The sequence below is a fragment of the Mytilus californianus genome, unplaced genomic scaffold (assembly GCF_021869535.1).
Source record: "Mytilus californianus isolate M0D057914Y unplaced genomic scaffold, xbMytCali1.0.p SCAF_2, whole genome shotgun sequence".
In the NCBI taxonomy this organism is placed as follows: domain Eukaryota; kingdom Metazoa; phylum Mollusca; class Bivalvia; order Mytilida; family Mytilidae; genus Mytilus; species Mytilus californianus.
The window spans coordinates 135719745-135746164 of record NW_026262668.1 but is presented as its reverse complement, the minus strand read 5'-3'; the positions used below and the strand labels follow the sequence as shown (position 1 = coordinate 135746164).

General features: G+C 32.9%; 1 protein-coding gene across 3 annotated transcripts in view; it reads right to left on the bottom strand.

The window, feature by feature from the left end:
- Positions 1–26269, bottom strand: part of LOC127731131 (GATOR complex protein MIOS-B-like) — a 40423-nt gene extending 14154 nt beyond the window's left edge. Inside the window, exons 1-19 of one of the 3 annotated variants that reach the window (XM_052240052.1) lie at positions 26175–26269; positions 24516–24666; positions 22690–22757; positions 20171–20250; positions 19525–19568; positions 18694–18752; positions 18400–18541; positions 17085–17189; positions 13094–13138; positions 12978–13027; positions 10425–10466; positions 10045–10100; positions 9064–9137; positions 7224–7268; positions 6706–6827; positions 5575–5697; positions 2160–2235; positions 805–979; positions 22–93 (exon numbers count right to left, since the gene is read on the bottom strand). In XM_052240052.1, coding sequence (XP_052096012.1) covers positions 22–93; positions 805–979; positions 2160–2235; positions 5575–5697; positions 6706–6827; positions 7224–7268; positions 9064–9137; positions 10045–10100; positions 10425–10466; positions 12978–13027; positions 13094–13138; positions 17085–17189; positions 18400–18541; positions 18694–18752; positions 19525–19568; positions 20171–20250; positions 22690–22757; positions 24516–24642 — 1505 coding nt within the window. In that variant the 5' untranslated portion in view covers positions 24643–24666; positions 26175–26269. The other 2 variants (XM_052240053.1, XM_052240051.1) reach the window with 2 other exon arrangements.
- Positions 26270–26420: the final 151 nt, after the last annotated feature.

Here is a 26420-nt window from a genome sequence, read left to right as displayed (position 1 = left end):
AATCTTGAACAGGACACTTACTCTTTGAGAAAAAGATTTAATCCTTCTGTATTGTCACTATTACCCCAACCACACAACTGTAAAACCTTGTCTCTACAAATATGCAAAATACAAACAAGCTAATTACACATGATATGGTTAAATAAACTATTGACACAGAGATATGTCTTACCTACATGTAATTTTGATAGTACAATGTTGAAATTAAAATGGCAATATCTAAACATGTAAACTGTGCACAACATTCAAAGTCAATGAACCGTGTTTGAAGGTGCAAGGTCAAATAATCTCAACAGAAATGAGAAATGCCAATGCATATAAAACTGTATACCACATACCATTGACTTATCATATATGGTTCTCTTTAAATTAACCTAAACACAAACTTTAACATGCGAATTAAGCAAAAGTTTCAAAAAATGAATCATGACTAGGAAGTGAAGTAATGTAATCTCCATGAAAATGAGACTTGCAAATGCTAATACAACTGCATACTAAATACAATTGACTTACTATTAGTGGTTCATCTTAAACTGACCATATCACAAACTTTAACATGTAAACTATGAAAAAACATTGAAAGTCACAAGACCATGACTGAGGAGTGGGGCCAAATAATCTCCATGGAAATGAGATGTACAAATGCTAATACATATGCATACCAAATATCATTGATCTATCACTAGTGGTTCTCTATGAACTGACCTCATTCCAAACTAATACATGTAAACAAACTTTTCAAAAGTCAATAGACGATGACTGAGGGGAAAGGGCCAAATAAAAGAATGAAAATTGCATACTGACCTTTCTTCACTGAGATACTGTCTCATAAAGTATTTGGTACCAGTACTACCATCTGTATACTGGAAGGACTGATATTTCATGGTACTGCTTTTGTTGAAGTCCATCAGATGGTACACACCACTGTGTCTATAGGATTGACCCTGAGACTTGGCCTCTTCAAACATATCATGGGACACTGGTATAAGTTAAAGGAATGATAAACCATGGACTTAGATTTCAAAGATTAACCAATAAAGATTTGTAAATATTTTGAGTGAACATGTTTACGTTAAAGGGTAAGCCACAAGTAGCACCCAAATGTTCCTCCTGTTTACTTGTTTTTATACATGTATTACTACCATGGTTATTGGTCCATAAATGATCTAACAAAGTGTTGTGAAATTCAATGTGACATTTTGTGTTTAGTTTATACTGAATATGACCAGTTTTATGGCACCCTGAAAATTTGTTGAAAAACACAATTAGATGTACATTGTTGCATATTGGTGGACATGTTGTTGATAGGCATAGCTATAACAGTCAAAACGCTTTGAAGAAACATATATTAAAGTTTATCTGGTAAGTAATTGTTACAATTTATTGCCTGAATGTAAGTTAATGGTTGAACCATAATGAACATATTAAAAATTCAAGCAAATCACAAGGTGAAGCATTTAGTTCTTCAAAAACTGCCAAAAATAATTCTGTTGGTTTAATTACTTCAAAGAAATGCTTGAATATACGGATATTGTTTATTTTTTTTTTTTTTATCTATCCTCACAATCCCATGTAAACAATATATGTGTTACAGATGCTTAATCACTGTTTCAAAAACTACCTGCTAAAAACACAAAAGGTTTTAACAAGAATCTGTGTATATCATGCCCTCTGGCAATATATTTCCATGGTCAGTGAACGATATTATTGGTGGTCAAATCTCTATTTCAGGAGGAAATTTAAAGGGAGCACATCATATTTGGCTCAACATGTCGGTCTAGTACACAGCAGGTATTATATTAATATCACATTAACATGTTCTTGTCCTGAATATGCATTTAATTTGCCATTGGACGTTAAACAGGCATTCATCATCATCATCATCTTAAAGAAAATGTGAAATAAATTTAAAGATGATGTGACCACAACTTGATGGTAGACTGCTTAAATAAAGAACTCTAACCTGATATGAACTATCTCCCCACCATCGTAGGCGGGGGCATAAAAATAGTCGTTCTGGAATGGTGATATTTTGTAGGTCCTTGATATCTAATATTTTCCCTAGTATCTTATTTTATTCTTGTTTTAAGCATCTGCCCCATACCATACCTTTTCAATCAAGTAAAATAGATGCTATATAATGACAGTATAAAGGATACATGATAACCATCTCCACATATCAAACAGCTTGGCATCTTCTTTGACTAGTGACACATTGTGGAAAACATGCTCAGACTGATAATGTAAAATACATTTGTAACTAAATGGACATATTACAGAAAACAATGTAAAGACTATTTATTACAGAAAACAATGTAAAGACTATTTATTACAGAAAACAATGTAAAGACTATTTATTACAGAAAACAATGTAAAGACTGTTTATTACAGAAAACAATGTAAAGACTATTTATTACAGAAAACAATGTAAAGACTATTTATTACAGAAAACAATGTAAAGACTATTTATTACAGAAAAACAATGTAAAGACTATTTATTACAGAAAACTATGTAAAGACTATTTATTACAGAAAATAATGTAAAGACTATTTATTACAGAAAACAATGTAAAGACTATTTATTACAGAAAACAATGTAAAGACTATTTATTACAGAAGACAATGTAAAGACTATTTATTACAGAAAACAATGTAAAGACTGTTTATTACAGAAAACAATGTAAAGACTATTTATTACAAAAATACATAAAGATTTAATTTGTTAAGAATAACAGAAGCTATAAACTATAGTTCATGTCTGTCATATTTGTTTTACATAAAAAATTTTATTATAAATTAACCCTTAGTTTTCTCAATTGAACGTTTTCATATTTTTCATGTCGGGGCCTTTTATAGACGACAATATGGTATGGGTTTTCTCATTGTTGAAGGCTTTATGGTTGCCTCTTATTGCTTACATCCCCTTCTTATAAACTTTGGTGGATAGTTGTCTCATTGGCAATCATACCTCATCTACTTATTTTTATTTTAAGTTATATCACAATAGATTCTTCTTCCCTTTAATTAAGTCAATGCAAGAATACTACTAAATAAGCAGCAATCTGTCATATTATATGCATATATGGATGTGCATGCCACTTACAAGTCAAAATCCATAAAATTCATGTAATTCTGTATATTTACATAGTTCAACATGAAACTGAAATTTAAAGCCTAGCACTTTAGTCAATCCATTATCCATTTTATTCTGTATAATTGCATTGTCAAAGGAGAAAATTTTGAAAAAGATATATACAGTAGTGTATAACATTGGTATAATAATGTCACTTTATGTATCAGATTAGAAAATTAAATATTTTTCACTTTTAAACACCACCAGAAGAAATAAGGAGAGATATGGAAACAGAAGCAACCACAGGAAAATGCACATAAGGAGCCCTCTGTTACAGAAAAGTAACATACAACACATAAGGAGCCCTCTGTTACGGAAAAGTAACATACAACACATAAGGAGCCCTCTGATACGGAAAAGTAACATACAACACATAAGGAGCCCTCTGTTACAGAAAAGTAACATACAACACATAAGGAGCCCTCTGTTACGGAAAAGTAACATACAACACATAAGGAGCCCTCTGTTACGGAAAAGTAACATACAACACATAAGGAGCCCTCTGTTACGGAAAAGTAACATACAACACATAAGGAGCCCTCTGTTACGGAAAAGTAACATACAACACATAAGGAGCCCTCTGTTACGGAAAAGTAACATACATTCCATAAGGAGCCCTCTGTTACGGAAAAGTAACATACAACACATAAGGAGCCCTCTGTTACGGAAAAGTAACATACAACACATAAGGAGCCCTCTGTTACGGAAAAGTAACATACAACACATAAAGAGCCCTCTGTTATGGAAAAGTAACATACAACACATAAGGAGCCCTCTGTTATGGAAAAGTAACATACAACACATAAGGAGCCCTCTGTTACGGAGCCCTACGTTACGGAAAAGTAACATACAACACATAAGGAGCCCTCTGTTACGGAGCCCTACGTTACGGAAAAGTAACATACAACACATAAGGAGCCCTCTGTTACAGAAAAGTAACATACAACACATAAGGAGCCCTCTGTTACAGAAAAGTAACATACAACACATAAAGAGCCCTCTGTTGCAGCAAAGTAACATACAAAACATAAGGAGTCCTCTGTTATGGAAAAGTAACATACAACACATAAGGAGCCCTCTGTTACAGAAAAGTAACATACAACACATAAGGAGCCCTCTGTTACAGCAAAGTAACATACAACACATAAGGAGCCTTCTGTTACAGCAAAGTAACATACAACACATAAGGAGCCCTCTGTTACGGAAAAATAACATACAACACATAAAGAGCCCTCTGTTATGGAAAAGTAACATACAACACATAAGGAGCCCTCTGTTATGGAGAATTAACATACAACACACAAGGAGCCCTCTGTTCCAGAAAAGTAACATACAACACATAAGGAGCCCTCTGTTATGGAAAAGTAACATACAACACATAAAGAGCCCTCTGTTACGGAAAAGTAACATACAACACATAAGGAGCTGTCTGTTATGGAGAATTAACATACAACACATAAGGAGCCCTCTGTTACAGATAAGTAACATACAACACTTAAGGAGCCCTTTGTTACAGAAAAGTAACATACAATACATAAGGAGCCCTCTGTTACAGAAAAGTAACATACAACACATAAGGAGCCCTCTATTACGGAAAAGTAACATACAACACATAAGGAGCCCTCTGTTACAGAAAAGTAACATACAACACATAAGGAGCCCTCTGTTACGGAAAAGTAACATACAACACATAAGTACACATATTCAAAATTATTTGGAATACCAGGCAACCCATTTAGAGAAAAGGGAAAGGAACCAGAAACAGAATGAACCACAGGACTCACACAATATATATATGAAGCCAAACTTATTCCGTGGACATTCTACAAACTAATTAAATATTTACAGATCTACCACAATTTTCATAATTCCCAATACCATCGGTGATCATACATCTCATAATATTCCGGACCCAATTGGAGACAGTACCTCCTTGAGTGAAGCCAGTTGAATTGGTACAGAATTACCAGTGAGGGAAATTAAACTGAACATTTTATCACCCACTTTCATTAACTCTATAACAATACCACTAGGAACCTCCAATGAGACTTTATACAGACGTATGTGAATAGCAGCCAACCACCGTTTATAACTTTATTGACTTACTTTCACTTCTATTCAACTTATTTCACTTTTACTATCTATTTTTATCAATAATGTCATCATAACAACCATTACTTCTGCTAACCACAATAATTTTTTACCTTACTGTTTTTATTTCATATATATACTTGTCCTGAAGATGCCACGTTTGCTTGCGAAACATGGCGACCATTAAAACTATTACTTTAATATGAGTGTTGTTGTCTTTAATGTCGATATATTTTTACTTTTGACAAAATGTAGTTCATATTTTGGTAAGTAAGATCAATTCCAGATCCTATGTTACAATTGATGATAGCATTATTTAAATATGAATAAGATACTTAGTTTAGATATACCTGTAATCCATATCCTTTAGAAGCTCTCTCTTTCATCAGAAGTGATATATCTATAGATTTTAGTTCCTGGTCTACTAATTTCTTTCCATTACCCCAGGTTATATGAAACTGTGGAGACCATATCTGCAAAATAGATTGTAAACATTGACCAGGTTTGTTAGAGTATGAAGTATTCTGTGTATGGGATATGATTGGATATAACACTAATAACTAACTACATGCAAACATATCTATTTATTTCGATTTAAAGAACACCTCCATGGGGGAAGTTAAATGCATCCAGATGGTTAACAAATCAACATCTCTTATGTACTGAAGGGCAATAGGTATTTTGCAGTACCAAAAGTATTATATTATAAAGTAAACTGCCATGAGCCCTCACAAATATGTTTAACTCTGCCACATTCTTTATGTGCCTGTTCCAGGTCAGGAGCCTGTAGTTCAGTGGTTGTCATTAGTTCATGTCTGTCAAATTTGTTTTTCATAAATTGTTTTGTTATAAATTAGGCCGTTAGTTTTCTCAATTGAATTGTTTCATATTTTTCATGTCGGGGCCTTTTATAGATGACTATAAGGTATGTGTTTTTCTCATTGTTGAAGGCCGTACAGTTGCCTGTAATTACTTCCATCCACTTCATCTGAACTTTGGTGGATAGTTGTCTCATTGGCAATCATACCACATCTCCTTATTTTCATATAACAGACATGTTTGGCTCTCTGTCTATTTTGCCTAATATCAAAGCACTTTATTTTCATTTGAAAGCTCTCCATCTTCCATTCTGTTCATGAAACAATAGACACTCCAGGAATAGAAGGATATCAATATATTGTGTGCATACCGAAAAAAAAAAAACGATGTTAACCAAAGATCTCAAGGAAAAAGGTAAAAATTTGAGGTTCAATGAAATAAATTCAGAGAATAAGTCATGCCAAGAAAAGTATATCAAGCTCTAAAATGCTCCCAAATATATAGGTGAAAAAATTAATATGATCTCGATGGTCTTGTTTACGTTAACAACTAAGAAATGAGCATGAAAACATTGATTCATTCTTGATGTCCAACTGGTTTGGGACAAACACCATCATTCAAAAAAATAGAAACTAGTTCACTTTGAAAAATTGAAACCATACCACAGGAATTCTTTCATGTACTATAATATCTTTGATAGCACCATTTGTGCAGGCAACCAGTAGTCTGTTTTCTTGTTTGGGATGCCAGTTAAAAGCAGTGACATATTGTCCTCCATTGTTAGCTGAAATAAAATTGTGTATTTAAAACTGAAAGACGTCCAACATATAGAAGTTAATAAGTTACATTGAAACTTAATACCAAGAAAATATTGATTTTCAATTTTACAGATCTGAGTGTGATATAATTATATCATTTAATTCCAATAAATTCGGAATTTCTAGTGAGAACCATGTTTTAGAATCTTTTCTCTAATTCTTAGAGATTTATGCTTTCCCAACCAGCTGAGAGCAATACAATACATCTACCCTCTTAGGCAGATAAATTTCAAATGATTGAAAGCTTGGCGAGTAGTTATGAAAATTTTATTGTCGCAAGCAGAGAAATATTGTATTACACTCGTTGCAGTGGTAGTTAACCAGTGCAAGGACAGTACATAAACAGTAAAGATTATACTTACGAGATATTGTCCTGTCAATGTAGTTAGGTTCCAGTTCATCTATACCTAGAGTAACAGAAAACTACCTTGATAAGATAGAAATCATATACATTGTACATAGTATTCTATTTAGCCCAGATATTGTTATACTGTGGATTCATTTCTTTTCGTTGATACCAATATTTGTGGATTGAGGAAAAGGTGTAATGTCGTGGATATTTGATTTGCGTGGTTTTGCCAAAGTGTATATACAATCATATAGAAAATTTATACTTCGTTGAACATTTAAATTCGTGGTTCAACTATATTCAACAAAATCCACGAAAATTGGTATCCCACTAATAAAAATAAATTCACAGTATCCAAATTTATTAGGTCTTTCCACTTTTCTGTGGAAAGACCTATTGGTTTTCTTCTGATTATTTTTTTTTTTTTCTGCCAAATTTTGTTCTTGCGATAAATTTTTGTTTCGCAAGATGTCGCTTAGATGTTTCGTATATGATATCGAACAGTTTATGTGCCTTTGAAATTGACCCTGCTTCACTGAATACTTTTCTTTGTAGGAGTTATCTCCTCGAACACTGTTTTCCTTGTGCGTGCATCTCCTCCGTAACCGTAAAAGAAAGCGACAAATTTATTTTACCAAATTGCTCGTTCTATCCTCAGGATATTTTGTCCAATTTTGACCGAAGCGATACGTAAACTCCATATGAGAGTTATTTCCCCTTCTGTATTTGACATAAGGGTTATTTAAAGGTATAGCATGAATGGTAAGTGATAGAGACCTAAGGTATATTGATTTGAGTTCCTTGGTTCATTTAAATGAAATTGAGGCCAAGGTCAAAGGTCAAGGTCATATTCTAAATTTTGACTTTTCCTTGTTATTTGATCTCCTCTGTCACTTTTAAAATTACAAATTAAAGAACTAGTGCAAAATGTTTGCTTAATTGTGATTAAGATATGATACATTTGGTCTGAAACAATCCAATGATATCTTATAGGAGTTATTGTCCCTGAAATGATTCAATTTAAGGTTAATTGATTATTACTCCAACTTGGTACATGATAAAGCCATAGGGTCTATTGCAAACTGTTGGTTGACATATGACCTTGAAAAAAGTAAACCGGAAGTGACCTTGAGTGAACCGGAAGTATTTTTTTTTGCACTTATTTCATGGAAAAGTACCTAGAAACCATATATTTTTTGAATGATCATAGGTTAACCTATCATTGGAGACCGGAAGTGACATTTTATAAACCGGAAGTAGCATATTATCTTCCTTATTACAGGCATAAGTATATACAAACTATATATTTTTGGAATCAGTGTGAATAAAGCTATCATATGAGACCGGAAGTGACATTTTCTAAACCGGAAGTTGGCAATTATCTCCCTTATTTCAGGCAAAAGTATATAGAAACCATTTATTTATTGAATCAGTATGAAGAAATCTATACTTTGACGCTATTAATAACTTTGAGTAAACCAGAAGTAGCTTCCTATCAATTATTTAGAAAATTGATGTGGAAAGACCTTAATTTGGTTTTTAATTTTTTTTGTTTTTGTTTGCCTCTGGTGAGTTGGTTCATTTCAAAGTGAAAAAAACCCAAACAAACCATTTTTTCAATATATATTATCTTTTGAAAAAATATGTTCAGTTTAAAATACAATTATCAGTACACTGTACATTGATACATATATAGTAGTTATCAGTACAGTGAACTTTTATACAACAATAGTTATAGTTACAGTGTAGATATGTACATTAGTAATTGTAGAGTAAACATCAGTAAATCCCATCTGACCCAGAGTTTACACATTAAAGTTAAACTCAAAATCTATTTTTATTCCTGTACCTACCTTGTGGAGTATGTCTAATATCATATAATTTTACTGAAGTACTTTCTCGATATAAAACTCCTAGAAAACCATTCCTGGGGAAAATAAAACAATACTGAATATATCTAATATAAGTCACACTATTACTCTATTCAGCCATCTCCATTACAGGAAATCTTTACATTTGGCAAATGAATAAGCAAAGATCAAGACATTCTTATAAACACTAAAATTATTGTCAAATTTTTTCTAGGTGATGGATGATGAATGGCTGCCTAAAGTCCAGCAGCAAATTAATATGCATATTCAGGACGAGAACATATTAATGTAATATGAATATTAACCCTGCTTTGTACTAAGCCGACACGCTAAGCCGGATTTTTATTGCGCTAATTCACAAGGTAACAGTGAACAGGAAGACATGACACCTTACCTGGACACATTCTTCTGACTCTGAGCCGACCAGCCTTTGCTCTTACTCCTTAATGCTGTGTGCTTAGGGGAGAAGCAGAAAATACCAATTTAAAAGTCTTTGGTTTGACCCGCTCGGGGTTAGAAAACCATGACCTCCCATACTTGAGGCGAACACGCTACCACAAGACCCCTATTTTTTATTTGACATTTTTGGAAGTATTTATGAAAAGAAACTTTTTCATTGAATTTCACCAATTCTGTCTTTAATGTTTTCTAAATAAGGAAAAAATGACTGTGATAGAGCAATATTGTTTAGCGAATGGGAAAAATTTGTTAGGAGAAATTAGGACAAACAAAACAGGTCTGTTTGTTTCTGTATTCAACTGAAGGTGTGTTTTGTTCTTATATGAAAGCAGAGAACATGTCTTTATCATAACATACCTTTAAGTGATACAAACAAAATTATCAGTTTATTACATTTCAGTTTTATCAAGTTCTGATTGGAACTAAATAAGCTTATACTTGCCTTGTTAGACACAATTACAGCTCTTTCAAGTTTTGATTGGAACTAAATAAGCCTATACTTACCTTGTTGGACACCATCTCAGTTTGACTATATTTTTGGGTTCTTGCAATGTTAAAATCTTTACTATTAAGAAAAATAGTTATGATATACAAATGAATCATGTACACAGTGAAAGAGCAGAATAAAAAAACATTGTTTAAGAATAAATTTATTTGTTGGTTTTCCCATTTGAATTGTTTCACATTTTGTCATGAAAGGCCTTTTATAGCTGACTAGATAGAATTGGTTTTGCTCATTGTGAAATTGGTGACCAATAGTAGTTTACATCTTGGTACTTTAGTCTATTAGTCTGATAAATATTACTTTTGGAAAATCCATAAATCTATCTACAATATTAAAACCAAAACTTTATATGCGAATCATGATTATTTTTAAAGGATACAGGTTTATCAAAATGTCTGGTATCCCAAACTGACACATTGTTCTGAAAAATAAAAACAATTCACACATAAAACTATGCTGTTAGATTAAGTACGTAATTCCTACTTCAGGCTTATCTGACTATCACGCCTGTTAACGTTAACCTGCAGTGTTAGAATTATCTTTCAAAACATACTTATTAGGTTGATCTGTTTAAAACAAGAAATGAAGTTAAATTCATGTAATCAGTAAAATCAAGAAGTCAAGATTATAACCTCGTCATTTTGATAATAAACAAGCATTCTGTGAGTATTGCCTGGCAATACTTTGTCCACTACCGGTTAAAATTCATTGTACTGGAACAAAATGCTGACTTGATCTATAACTTGTCATGGTGTACACTATATAACAAATATCAAGTCAATATCTTCAAGCATGACGAAAAAAAATGTGCAAAATTGATTATTTGAGTGAATTTTCTAAGTCCAAGAACCATAATTCTGCACAAAATCATCAGACCGTAACAACATTCGTACTTGATCTGTAACTTGTCATGATAAAACTATATACCAATCATCAAATCAATATCTTCAAGCATGACAAAAAAAAGTGTGGAAAACTGATTATTTGAGTGAATTTTCTTAGTTCAATGACCATAACTCTACACAAAATTGTCAGACCGGAACAAAATTTAAACTTGATCTGTAACTTGTCATGATAAAACAATACACCAAATATCAAATCAATATCTTCAAGCACCAAGAAAAAAAGTGCGGAAAACTAATTTGCCAGACTGACGGATGGACAGACAGACAGACAGACGGACGGAGTGCAAACCTAAAGTCCCCTTCAACTTAGTCGGTAGGGGACTAAAAAGTGATTGTATTTAGGAAACTGTTTGATTCCAGTAAGTAATGATCACTATGTAGGTAATACTATACTACCTGTAGTCTTCTACACCTAATACACACCTAAATATTTTTATTCAATCACAAGTAAAGTAAGGGATATTTTTTTCTTGCTTGTGTATCATTGTTCCTTATTGCATTTCATGGTCTGTGTCTATTTCTCAATAAATTCTTTTGAAGGAATATTACAGAAATGACTATGAAATGAATAACAAAGTGCTTACCATTCTTTTTTAGTTGATTTTCTTTATATCATTTAAAGAAATATTTTACCAACATATTCATATTGTGTAAGAAGAACTTATTGAAGTACTGTATATGATTAAATTAATCTTATCTTAAGGTGGCTAAATGGTATTAAATTATGTGCCCAGTAAACATAATGTTGAGCATGGTGTACCATTCAGATAAAATTAAATATGGTGAAAAAAAAATATAAATTTGGATTAGAAATCACACTGCTTGTAGAAAAGGAATAAATCCGCTTATTCATAGCCCCATTGCTTTCTATGTTAAATTCTATAATTTCAAGCATTCATAGCTATTTTGTCTAAATTTCAAATAAAGTGACAGTCATTTCATGTCAAAACTATACCTTATACTAACTTGTGATGAAAATTCCAAAATACCTTTAATTGCATTAGAGTGCACTGCTTCAATAAGAGGGCATATTTCTGTTCAAATTTTAAGTGCCAATCTGCCTAAGAATCAGGCAGTGGTGAAAACATGACAAACAAAAACACACTCAGGTTGACATTAATTTGAGTTCAGAATGTTTAATGGTGCATGAATATAACATTCGTTTCCTTTCCCTGTTCTGGTAATTCAAGATAAAATTTGGTTGAAATGCACTAGAAATCAACACTAAAGGGGAGATAACTCCGTAATTTGCTATCATTCTAACCAAAATTTATCTAGATATATCTCGAATTACCAGACATGCAGAAACGAAGGACCTACCATTTCAAACTCAGGATGAGGGCACCTTCAAAATAGGGTGGTTAGGTCGGTGGGTTTTTTTCGGCCATGTTTTGATTTTTTTCTAAATTGCCTGATTCTTACAAAGACTGTCACTTAAAGCTATGTTTTAAACTCCTACACATAACATTACCTCATGATAAGAAGCCATTGTTTTTAATTTCAAGGTTTTGTTTTATTCCCTTAACTTTACCTCATGAAAAGAAGCTATTCTGTTTTGATTTTGTTTGAGGATCTGTACAAACCCCTATACATAACATTACCTCATGAAAAGAAGCTATTCTGTTTTCATTTTTAGGATCTGTACAAGTACAAACCCCTATAGGCTATACATAACATTGCCTTATGAAAAGAAGCTATTCTGTTTTGATTTTTTTTTAGGATCTGTACAAACCCCTATACATAACATTGCCTTATGAAATGAAGCTATTCTGTTTTGATTATTTTTTTTAGGATCCGTTCAAACTCCTATACATAACATTACCTCATGAAATGAAGCTATTCTGTTTTGATTATTTTTTTTAGGATCCGTACAAACTCCTATACATAACATTACCTCATGAAATGAAGCTATTCTGCTTTGATTTTTTAGGATCTGTACAAACCCCTATACATAACATTACCTCATGAAAAGAAGATATTCTGTTTTGATTTTTAGGATCTGTACAAACCCCTATACATAACATTACCTCATGAAAAGAAGCTATTCTGTTTTGATTTTTAGGATCTGTACAAACCCCTATACATAACATTACCTCATGAAAAGAAGCTATTCTGTTTTGATTTTTAGGATCCGTACAAACACCATTGATAAGTTTTGTTGTTGTTGATTGTTTTGGCTCTTTTGCATCTATAAGAAAAATTTGAAATAATGCATAAAAAGGATAACAAATTACTGGATTGTATTGACAACAGACCCAACAAACACAGGATCGTAGTGACAACAGACCCAATCAACACTAAATTGTAGTGACAACAGACCCAACCGATACTGGATCTTTGTGACAACGGATCCCACCAACACTGGATCGTAGTGACAACAGACCCCATCAAAACAGGATCGTAGTGACAACAGACCCAACCGACACTGAATCGTAGTGACAACAGACTCAACCAACACTGGATTGTAGTGACAACAGACCCAACCAACCTAGACTCAACCAAAACTGGATTGTAGTGACAACAGATCCAACCAATACTGGATCGTAGTGACAACAGACCCGACCAACACTGAATCGTAGTGACAACAGACCCGACCTACACTGGATTGTAGTGACAACAGACCCAACCAACACTGGATCGTAGTGATAAGAGACCCAACCAACACTGAATCATAGTGACAACAGACCCAACCAACATTGGATCGTAGTGACAACAGACCCAACCAACACTGGATTTTAGTGACAACAGACCCAACCAACACTGAATTGTAGCAGACCCAACCAATACTGGATCGTAGTGACAACAGACCCAACCAATACTGGATCATAGTGACAACAGACCCAACAAATTTCAAATTTATCATGTAACTGGTTTAAATCATATCTATCTCATAGATTCCAACAAGTTGAAAATGGGACAATCAAGTCAAGGGCACTAGAAATAAAATCTGGAGTACCTCAGGGCTCCATATTAGGCCCCCTTTTATTTTTATTGTTCATTAATGATTTGCCCCTTCATATAACCTCATCTCAAGCAGACCTCTATGCAGATGATACTACCATTCACTGCACAGGTCATAGTCTCAATACCATCCAGGAAAGCATTACAAATGATTTAGACAGAATTGAAGAATGGTGCAAGGGAAATAAGATGTATATAAATCCAACAAAAACTACATCTATGGTTATTGGTTCTAGACAGAAACTAGCAAAAACAGACCATGTTCTTCATTTGACTGTTGGTAACTCCCACATTAGAGATGTTAATGGCGAAAAGCTCCTAGGGATTTTTATTGATGAAAATCTTGAGTGGACAGCCCAAATTGAAACTTTGTGCACAAAAATCAGTACCAGGCTAAATCTTTTGTCTAGGATAAAGAAATCCCTCCCCCAGGAAACACGAAAGTTATACTTTAATGGTTATATTCTCCCTATTTTGGATTACTGTTGTACAATTTGGGGAAACACCAATAACCAAAATACAAATAGATTAGATAAACTTCAAAAACGAGCAGCTAGAATTATTCTTGAACTTCCTTATGATACCCCATCTAATACAATGTTTAAAAAGTTATCATGGCTTCGATATACTGATCGTGTAATTTACCACAAGGCCTTATATGTTCATAAATGTTTATATGGATCTGTCCCAGAATATTTGTCTAACAAAATCTCCTATGTTACAAATAAAAATGGAATGCAACTTAGATCATATACTATCCAATTACTTAATATACCAAAGGCAAGAACAAACACATTTAGAAGACCTTTTTCATATTCTGGCCCAACTTTATGGAATAAACTACCAGAAGCACTAAGACACATGTCAAACAAAAATACTTTTAAAACAAACTGCTTTAAGTTTTTACTTGAAAATCCAGGAATTATTTAAATGATTATGTATCAATTTTTGATTATGTTTTCTTATGTTTATCTTTGTTATGAAGAAATTGTGTGATGCATTGTGAGTGGAGTGTGAGGGCCTCAAGGGAGAATAGTGTTTGTACTAATTGAGCATACCCTCTTGAAATAAAGATAATTATTATTATTATTATTATTAACCAACACTGGATTGTAGTGACAACAGACCCAACCAACACTGGATTGTAGTGACAACAGACCCAACCAACACTGGATCATAGTGACAACAGACCCAACCAACACTGGATTGTAGTGACAACAGACCCAACCAACACTGGATTGTAGTGACAACAGACCCAACCAACACTGATCATAGTGACAACAGACCCAACCAATACTGGATCGTATTGACAACAGACCCAACCAACACTGATCATAGTGACAACAGACCCAACCGACACTGATCGTAGTGATAACAGATCCAACCGACACTGATCGTAGTGACAACAGACCCAACCAATACTGCATCGTAGTGACAACAGACCCAACCAATACTGCATCATAGTGACAACAGACCCAACCGACACTGATCGTAGTGACAACAGACCAGACCAACACTGGATTGTAGTGACAACAGACCAGACCAACACTGGATGGTAGTGACAACAGACCCGACCAACACTGGATTGTAGTGACAACAGACCCGACCAACACTGGATTGTAGTGACACCAGACCCAACCAATACTGCATCATAGTGACAACAGACCTAACCGACACTGATTGTAGTGACAACAGACCCAACCAATACTGGATCGTTGTGACAACAGACCCAACCAATACTGATCGCAGTGACAACAGACCCAACCAATACTGTAATGTAGTGACAACAGACCAAACCAACACTGGAGTGTAGTGACAACAGACCAAACCAACACTGGAGTGTAGTGACAACAGGCCAAACCAACACTGGAGTGTAGTGACAATAGACCAAACCAACACTGGAGTGTAGTGACAACAAACCAAACCAACACTGGAGTGTAGTGACAACAGACCAAACAAACACCCAGTTCCTTATAAAAATATATGTACAATAACAACAAACAACACATGGTCATTAGCAAGACAAATAATCTGCTATCTTTCCCATATGTCAAAAAGACTTATTTCCATGCCATTTTACTGTGAAAACATGAAATAATTTACAGTTGATCTACTAGGAAGGCCTGCTGCAAATGATTCCAACAACAGAAATAAGCATGTCATACATCGTTTTGTAGATAATTTAATGTAGATTTATGACATAACAAGTTTCAGTGGGATAGACAACCGAGGAATTGAAAAATAATGAAAGTTCAAATCCCAGTGTCATTTCTCAAAAATGTTGGGTACCTTGTGTTATAGTAAGGTATATAGGTAATTTTTTCAGAGACAAGTGCCTGTGCTTTCCTCTGAGATCATATATCCTGATACATCTATCATTCATTTCACATACACATTATTAAATATCTTGTACAGTATCCCATAATTATGTCAAAATAACGCACTTCCCATGTTTTATATCTTGACGATTCTATGCAGAATCCCATATGTATAAAGAACTTACCCCTGAGATCATATATCCTTTAATAGATGTCTATTGTTCATTCCAAATACAAATTATTGACTATCTTTGACAGAATCGCATATGTATGAATAACTTACCCCTGAGATCATATATCCTTTAATAGATGTCTATTGTTCATTCCAAATACAAATTATTGACTATCTTTGACAGAATCCCATATGTATGAATAACTTATCCCTGAGATCATATATCCTAAGATGTCTTTTGTTCATTCCAAATACAAATTATTGACTATCTTTGACAGAATCCCATATGTATGAATAACTTGCCCCTGAGATCATATATTCTTTAATAGATGTCTATTGTTTATTCCACATGCAAATTATTGACTATCTTTGACTTTATCCCATATGTATAAATAACTTACCCCTGAGATCATATATCCTTACATGTCTATTGTTCATTCCACGTACAAATAATCTACAATCTTTGACTTTATCCCATATGTATAAATAACTTACCCCTGAGGTCATATATTCTTAGATGTCTATTGTTCATTCCACGTACAAATAATCTACTATCTTTGACTTTATCCCATATGTATAAATGACTGACCCCTGAGATCATATATCCTTAGATGTCTATTGTTCATTCCACATACAAATTATTGACTATCTTTGACTTCATCCCATATGTATAAATAACTTACCCCTGAGATCATATATCCTTAGATGTCTATTGTTCATTCCACATACAAATAATCTACTGTCTTTACGGAACCAGCTAAATGAGGCAGTCATGTCATTGTAATTACCTTAAAACAATATTTACAGTATATATTAAGCCTGTATCATTACATACTGTGAATTCATTATTATTCGTTGGGTACCTTTTTTCGTGGATTTTGTTGGTATAGCTTAATCAAAAATTAAAATGTTCAACAAAGTACACACTTTTTAAAGGCTTGTATACAGACTTTGTAAAATTTATGAAATCAAATATCCATGAAAATAAAAGTTTTCCAAAATCCAGGAAAACTGGTATCCATGAAAATAAATGAATCCACAGTATTAAAGGACTAGCAGCAAAGAATTTTTTTTCCCGGTCAGCAGGTCAATAATGGTTATGTTAGTTTAAATAACATAAATGCAAAAGGGCATTAAGCTGGAGAGAACCAGTGACCTTCGACAGCAATACAATATAATAAATTAAATAACTCATAGCTGAGAGGGTGATAGTGTAGCTTGTTTCCCCTAAAAAATCATTGTCCACCTTGACTTTCTTTGATTGAAAATGTTTTCTGGGGGTTACAATCTCCTCTTTCACCCTCACTGCTATGTGTGATTTATATACTAACCCTTATCTACATAATCTGTTTAGTCTGAATTAAAAGTTTATATTTTGTTTTTGTAGTAAAAGTGTGAACTTTAGCTCAATTTTTACAGCAACAGAAATTAGAATGCATGTACCATAGTTAATAAATAAAATAAGAAGCCAGAGTTTGGCTAATGATGTTGTATAGACATCTGTCTACTGATGAAGACTGTATGTTGACCTATCTGTTTATGTGTTGCTGACTCTTTGACATATACCAATATCTCCTTCAAAGCATATCTCAATATTGGATATGCACTTTCTATTACTCATCTCAGCTATATATATATATATATATATATACAGACCAATGGTCACAGAAATCTTAATTTATCCATGAAAAATGTACATACACAAATTGTTGCCAACTGATATGTTTTTCCTGTGTGTTACATGCATTCTTGTACATTATTTTAAAGATACAGATTGTCATTTATTTTTCAAATATTTACCTAAACAGGGAACTGTTTACAGTACTTAGTTTAGTATGTTTAAGTTGAATTTGATTATTTTCAAATAGCAAAACCCACTTTTTACACAGATTTTACACATGATTTTTCATAGCCAGAGGTTGGTAACTATGATTAATGTATTTTGAATATTTGTATTACACACATTAATCTATCTCATTTAATATTTAATTTGTTCACCTATTTCTAAGAATGGTTTGTAGATAGATGAGGATTCACTTGTGTTTGAACTATATCTCTGTCGTTCATATTCACCGCCAGACTTAACATTCCAGATCAGTATACAACTATCATTTCTTGATTTGTCTAATCCTTCAGCCAACTAAAATAATCATAGCATTGTTTACTCATATTCAAGAATAAATAAAGATGAAAGTTATGTTATAAAACTCAACTACTGTAAGTATTGCAAGTCCGTTATATGGTAATATCTTAAAGAAGAAAAAATCACTAAACATACATATTTATACATACCAAACTGCTGTCCATATGGTTCCAAAATAAATACAAACAATGTCTGGGATGTCTTGGTACTGAAAAACAATTCACTGTTTTAAATAATGTTCTAATTTACAGGTAAAAGCATTTTCATTTGTATGTTTTGAAAACAGATTCTTGCTTTTATGGTTTCTAATTTGTTTGTTTTCACATGTACCATAATGCAAGAGTGCATTTGTAAATCCATGTGGCGAAAATAGTTTACTGGCGTCAAACCCTCCCCCTAGCCTGGGAGATTGGTGTAACAGTACAACAACATAAGAACAAACTATAAAAATAAATTGAAAAGGGGTTAACTCATCAGATCGATACAAAGCAGAAAACATCTAACGAAAACACAGATATATATAATATATCTACAGTAATGTGATATTCATGAAAAAAAAATTACATATCCAATATCCAAAAAATGTACATATACAGTACCTTTATTTTAGGGGTTTTTAATGTCTCAGATGGAATTTGTCTGGGAGAGGGACTTTAATTTTGTCCAAGTGGTATTTATCTGCTTCAGTAATGATGCCCAATATGTACTAGGTATGTCTCACTATGTGAGAGAATTGCAGAAAGTAACATTATATTGAAAGAAGATGTTTTTTTTATAAACATTAGACTAATAGTAGGTTAAAGTTAACATGTGTCATAGTTCTTACCAACATGTGTCATAGTTCTTACCAACATGTGTCATAGTTCTTACCAACATGTGTCATAGTTCTTACCGACATGTGTCATAGTTCTTACCGACATGTGTCATAGTTCTTACCGACATGTGTCATAGTTCTTACCAACATGTGTCATAGTTCTTACCAAATTCCTTTTCAACCAAGTCACTATTGCTGCTTTTATCAAAACTGAAATCAGACAAATAAAACAAGTAAAGACAGAAAAAAATGCAATGTTATATACTTAAAAAATAAATAAACATGAAATATTCTCTTATCACCAGATTAAACATTTTCGACTTATCTTTGCAAATTAAGTGTGCCAAGACTCCCTATTCAATAGCATTGTAATTTGCAAGTTTGTAGATGGGACTTAAACCGGATTCTTTGAAAGATCACTAATTCAATTTGATATATTACGCTAACTTTTTTGTATGTATATTTTATTTGTTAAATAGGGGTTGATTGTAGTTTGTCTAGCATCCACTGACAAATATTTCATGAAAATAATCATCATCTGAACAATTTAAATATTATAATTCAAGTAAATATTCTCTTCAAATTTGGTTATCCTGGAGGAAGGCTGGGAAATTAGGCTTGCCAGTTGAAAAAGGAGGGATGTTGGATAAAGCAGAAATTTTCCTTTGCAACAGGTCATTTAAAAAGACCGTAAAAGGATGTTGCAAGAGTTGCTTAACATACAGAGATCATGGTATTCTTGTATTACAGTGATTTGAAATTATGGGAAACGTTTAATAACAGTTAAGAAAACCAATAGAAGCTTCATATACCTCCTTAACTGGACTTTTCCATTGACCAGTCCGCATGCTATAACATCATCATGGTCTGGTTTTGGACACCATTCAACTGTCTGTAAAACAATAGTTATTTTAATTATCTAATCCTAAAAAAAATATACAGAATAAATCTATTCAATAACAATATTTTTTTGAAAACATCTGAAGACAAACTTTCTTTTTGTAAATTACTGAATTTGTAAAACTAGATAGGAATACTTATTGTCTTATCTTTTAGAATTATTTCTCTGTGGTATAGCTACAAGGGACAGTAAAGATATAACCTTTAATAAGTTAACCTCTGACTGTTCTCCTTGTGGTATAGCTAAAAGGGACAGTAAAGATATAACCTTTAATAAGTTAACCTCTGACTGTTCTCCTTGTGGTATAGCTAAAAAGGACAGTCAAGATTTAATCTTTGATAAGTTAAATTCTGACTGTTCTCCTTGTGGTATAGCTACACAGGAGACATTAACGATTTTACCTTTAAAAAGTTAACTTCCAACTTTTCTCCCAAGGCATAGCTACACAGGGAACAGAAATATTTTACCTAAAATAAGTTAACCTCTGACTGTTCTCCTTGCAGTATAGCTAAAAGGGACAGTAAAGATTTTACCTTTAATAAGTTAACTTCCAATTTTTCTCAGAAGGTATACATGTAGCTACATAGGAGACAACCAAGATTTCACTTTTAATAAATTAACTTTTAACTGCTCTCTTTGTGGTATAGCTTCACAGGGAACAATAAAGCTTTACCTTTAACAAATTAACTTTTAACTGCTCTCTTTGTGGTATAGCTTCACAGGGAACAATAAAGTTTTACCTTTAATAAATTAACTTTTAACTGCTCTCTTTGTGGTATAGCTTCACAGGGAACAATAAAGCTTTATCTTTAACAAATTAACTTTTAACTGCTCTCTTTGTGGTATAGCTTCACAGGGAACAACAAAGCTTTACCTTTAACAAATTAACTTTTAACTGCTCTCCCTGTGGTATAGCTTCACAGGGAACAATAAAGTTTTACCTTTAATAAGTTAATTTCCAACTGTTCTCCTTGTGATATAGCTACACAAGGTACAGTAAAGTTTTACCTTTAATAAGTTAATTTCCAACTGTTCTCCTTGTGATATAGCTACACAAGGTACAGTAAAGTTTTACCTTCAATAAGTTTATTTCCAATTGTTCTCCCTGATGTATAGCTACACAAGGTACAGTAAAGTTTTACCTTTAATAAGTTAATTTCCAACTGTTCTCCTTGTGATATAGCTACACAAGGTACAGTAAAGTTTTACCTTCAATAAGTTTATTTCCAATTGTTCTCCCTGATGTATAGCTACACAAGGTACAGTAAAGTTTTACCTTCAATAAGTTTATTTTCAACTGTTCTCCTTGTGATATAGCTACACAAGGTACAGTAAAGTTTTACCTTTAATAAGATAATTTCCAGCTGTTCTCCCTGAGGTATAGTTACACAAGGAACAGGAAATATTTTACCTTTAATAAGTTAATTTCCATCTGTTCTCCTTGCGGTATAGCTAAAAGGGACAGTAAAGATTTAACCTTTAATAAGTTAACTTTCAATTTTTCTCAGAAGGTATACATGTAGCTACATAGGAGACAATCAAGATTTCACCTTAAATAAATTAACTTTTAACTGCTCTCCTTGTGGTATAGCTTCACAGGGAACAGTAAAAGATTTAACCTTTAATAACTTACTTTCCTACTGTTCTCCTTGTAGTATAGCTTCACAGGGAACAATAAAGTTTTAACCTTTAATAACTTGATTTCCAACTGTTTTCCCTGTTGTATAGCTATACAGGGAACAAGAAAGTTTTAACCTTTAATAAACTTAATTTCCAACTGTTTTCCCTGTTGTATAGGTTCACAAGGTACAGTAAAGTTTTACCATCAATAAGTTTATTTCCAACTGTTCTCCTTGTGATATATCTACACAAGGTACAGTAAAGTTTTACCATCCATAAGTTAATTTCCAAATGTTCTCCTTGTGACATAGCTACACAAGGTACAGTAAAGTTTTACCTTCAATAAGTTAATTTCCAACTGTTCTCCTTGTGACATAGCTACACAAGGTACAGTAAAGTTTTACCATCAATAAGTTTATTTCCAACTGTTCTCCTTGTGATATATCTACACAGTTACAGTAAATTTTTACCATCAATAAGTTTATTTCCAACTGTTCTCCTTGTGATATATCTACACAAGGGACAGTTTAGATTTTACCATCAATAAGTTTATTTTCAACTGTTCTCCTTGTGATATATCTACACAAGGGACAGTTTAGATTTTACCATCAATAAGTTTATTTTCAACTGTTCTCCTTGTGATATATCTACACAAGGGACAGTTTAGATTTTACCATCAATAAGTTTATTTTCAACTGTTCTCCTTGTGATATATCTACACAAGGGACAGTTTAGATTTTACCATCAATAAGTTTATTTTCAACTGTTCTCCTTGTGATATATCTACACAAGGGACAGTTTAGATTTTACCTTTAATAAGTTAATTTCCAACTGTTCTCCCTGATGTATAGCCACTGTATCTTCTGATAATATTTTCCCTACAAACATACAACATTTTGTTCTACAGATATTTCATATTTCAATGCAAAATTTGCTACCTAAATAAGTAATTGTTACAAAATTATTAATTCTAAATTCAGAAATGTTTAGTTCTAGCTATATAGATTATAGACTAGTACAATTTCTATTTGGGATGAACAGGATAAGTAAGTAACAATTTCCATAAATAATCTTACATCAAAGGATACGAAATTATAAAAAGTACAAAAAAAATGTAGGTCCCTCAAAACCAAACTTGATCAGGACTCAATCAAATAAATTTTCAACTGATTTTTATAGTTTGTTCTTATGTTGAACTGTTACACCACTGTCCCAGGTTAGGGGAGGGTTGGCGCCTTCAAATGAGTTTAACCCCACCACATTCTGTACGTGCCTGTCCCAATCAGGAGCCTGTAATTCAGTGGTTGTGGTTTGTTGCTGTGAAATATATTTGTTTTTTGTTCATTATTTTGTAAATAAATTAGGCCGTTAGTTTTCTCGTTTGAATTGTTTTACATTTGTTATTTCATGGCCTTTTACAGCTGACTATGCTGTATGGGCTATGCTCATTGTTGAAGGCTGTAAGGTGACCTATAGTTGTTAATTTCTGTGTCATTTGGTCTCTTTTGGAGAGTTGTCTCATTGGCAATCATACCACATCTTCTTTTTATATATAATTGCTTACATCCATTTTATTTAACCTTTGGTGGAAAGTTGTCTCATTGGCAATCATACCTCATCTCCTTATTTTTATATAAATCAAAAGTATAAACAAAAAATAAATGGAGAATGTGCCCCCATGGACACTGATGATCCCCCCGCTTGCATACAATATTTTAAAGGGACATAACTTAAAAACGATAAAAGTGATGATACCCATTGGGTTGAGGCAAACTTAAGTTAGAGAAAGGAAACTAGGAAACTAAAAATTTTTCAATTTTTCCATTTATAAAAGGGCATAACTCTAGAACGGTTAAAGTGACGCCACCAAAATTCAAACTTGATCTGTGTTTTGTGGTAATAAGCATTGTGTATAAGTTTCATAACATTTGGTTGAGGCAAACTTAAGTTAGAGAACAGAAACTAAATATTTTGCCATTTTTTCATTTATAAAGGGGCATAACTCTAGAACAGTTAAAGTGACGCCACCAAAATTCAAACATGATCTGTGTTTTGTGGTAATTAGCATTGTGTAAAAGTTTCATAACATTTAGTTGAGGCAAACTCAAGTTAGAGAATGGAAACCAATTTTGGGACGTACGTACAGACGGACAAGGGTAAAACTTAATGCCCCCTCCGCTAGGGCGGGGGCATAACAATATGGTCAACATCTGCATGATCTGCAGACAACACTGGAAAATAGTCTTTACAATTACAAACTTTTGTTAAATTTTCCTAAGTCAAAGGCTGTCATAAATTTAAAAGTATCAAGGCCAAGAAAACCCAATATTATCTATAGCTGATGCAGATGCTACCGCACACCGGTATAAGAGATATACTGAAAGAATGGCAAAAAAGTCAGGACAAAAGGCATAAAAATTGTTCAATAGTGTTTATAATGAGGATTTAATATGAGAAAAGAATGTCATATCTAGTAGAAAAGATACCTGCTACACATTAATAAAACTTACCTCCAGGTATATGTAGTTAGAACCAATGCAAATATGAATTAAGGGGATGTGGAGTATATACCATTAAGACATCAACCCATCAACAACACATCAATAAAGCATTTTAGAAAGGTAAGTTATACAAACCTTGTGTTCCCTGAGAGCCTTCTTTTTCTTCATATTTTATAACATTATACAGATTAATTTTGGTTCCACAGTAGCTCAGAAACTTATCACTATTATTTGGTGACCAAAGTACTTTGGTAAGACTCATGATTTGCCAGTTTTCTGTTTGCCTCTGAAATTATAAAGCACAATGGTATCTCAATGTGTGCCAAATGATAAAGTATGTTTTGTCTTATTAATATTTCTCATACATGGGTACATGTATAAATTAAATTATTAAAGTACATGTAATTAAGTGCTGGTTGATTACGATTTATTTGATTTTATTTAAAGGGATAAGGGTGCCATCATTATTATCAATTAAAGCTTATTGTACTATCTTTTTAATATATGGTTGAAGGGTAGGTTTAGGGTCATAGCACTAACATAAATCGTTCAAAAGGATTTCAGGACCAACAACAGATGTCTTCCATAACAGCCTCCAAACTATAGGTTTTAACTGTATATTATTACTCCGGTCTGGGAACAGTATATCTAACGGGAAATGAATCTGATTGGCTTTTCAGTGTAAAATTGATAAAATCTCGGGACTCCATGAGACTTTCCGAGATTTATGGATTTTGGTGGCGTCTGACTGAAAAACTATTGGAACTGCTCATTAAATTAACCACATAATTCTAATCGTTAATAGATACAAGTTTTATCATAAAGTAGATATATTTTGTCATATAAAATGACCAAAATAAGTGTGATTTATTTGATGTGAAGTGTTTTATAATGTTTTTGAATTTGGGAATGCAATCGGCGCCATTTTTTTTATTACCCTGTTTGCATTCTGTACCATTCTGTGATAAAATGAATGTGATTATAACAAATTTTAAGTGACACAATACAAGTTTGATACACTGGCATCACTGTAAAACTAGTTTGAATGACATTTTATTGATATTAACAGAAATTATTAGGATAATAGCGAGTATGTTTTTAACACGTCCGTTTCCGTATCGTATCTATATTACCTATGACCCGACAATAAAATCGGCTACAATTAGGTAGTGTCAAGTCCCGTCAATATATATATGTTCCTGCTCCGGTTTGAATTTTTGATTTGGATTTTTGGTGCTGTTTCCCGCAGAATGTAGCATCAACCTTGGGACAATGCGTCTGAGATGTGACACAGGTTATCTGAATACTATTTGTTTTACTGTTATTGTCATGTCAAATGTTTATGCCCTAATCCTGTTTGGTGTCCAAATCAGAAAATCACTACAGACACAGAATCACAAAACATTGCAAAAGGTATTAGTTTATGCTGGTCATTCTAAATATCTGCTAGAGTTTGGATAGTCCAAATAATTATGACGTCTTGCAAGGCTATTTTATTTTTTTTTGTGATGCAGGCGTCACAGAAAAAAAATTAAAATAGCCTTACAAGACGTCATAATTATTTGGACTAGAGTTTGGAGGTCTAAAAAATAATTTTTCTGTGTGAATAAAATATTGTTTATAAAGTGTTATTTTATTGATTTTAATCTTTTAAAGTCAATACAATATACAGTATAAGTTTCTTTTGCCTATCATGCCTATGGTGCCCTTCTGCCTTCATATCAATAAAATATATCCTTCTATATCATTTATTTTTGTATTCTGTTAAAGATTTGAGGAGTTTGTAACTTTTACCTGGGGCTGTTAATCATTGGTCCCAGCTTTTACCTAAAAACATCCTTGACTTTCTTTTTCCAAAAACGAAAGCAGAAGGAGTAGCCTCCCATGTAGTGTCGTAATATATTGTTTGCTTTGGCTTTACAATAGAATAACATATTTTAATTGTTTCTCGTAGATTAAGTATTCTTTGGTATCTCCTGTTGCTAATAACACACCTTTATTCAATATTATCATATATCATATCGTAACTGTTTGCCGTAA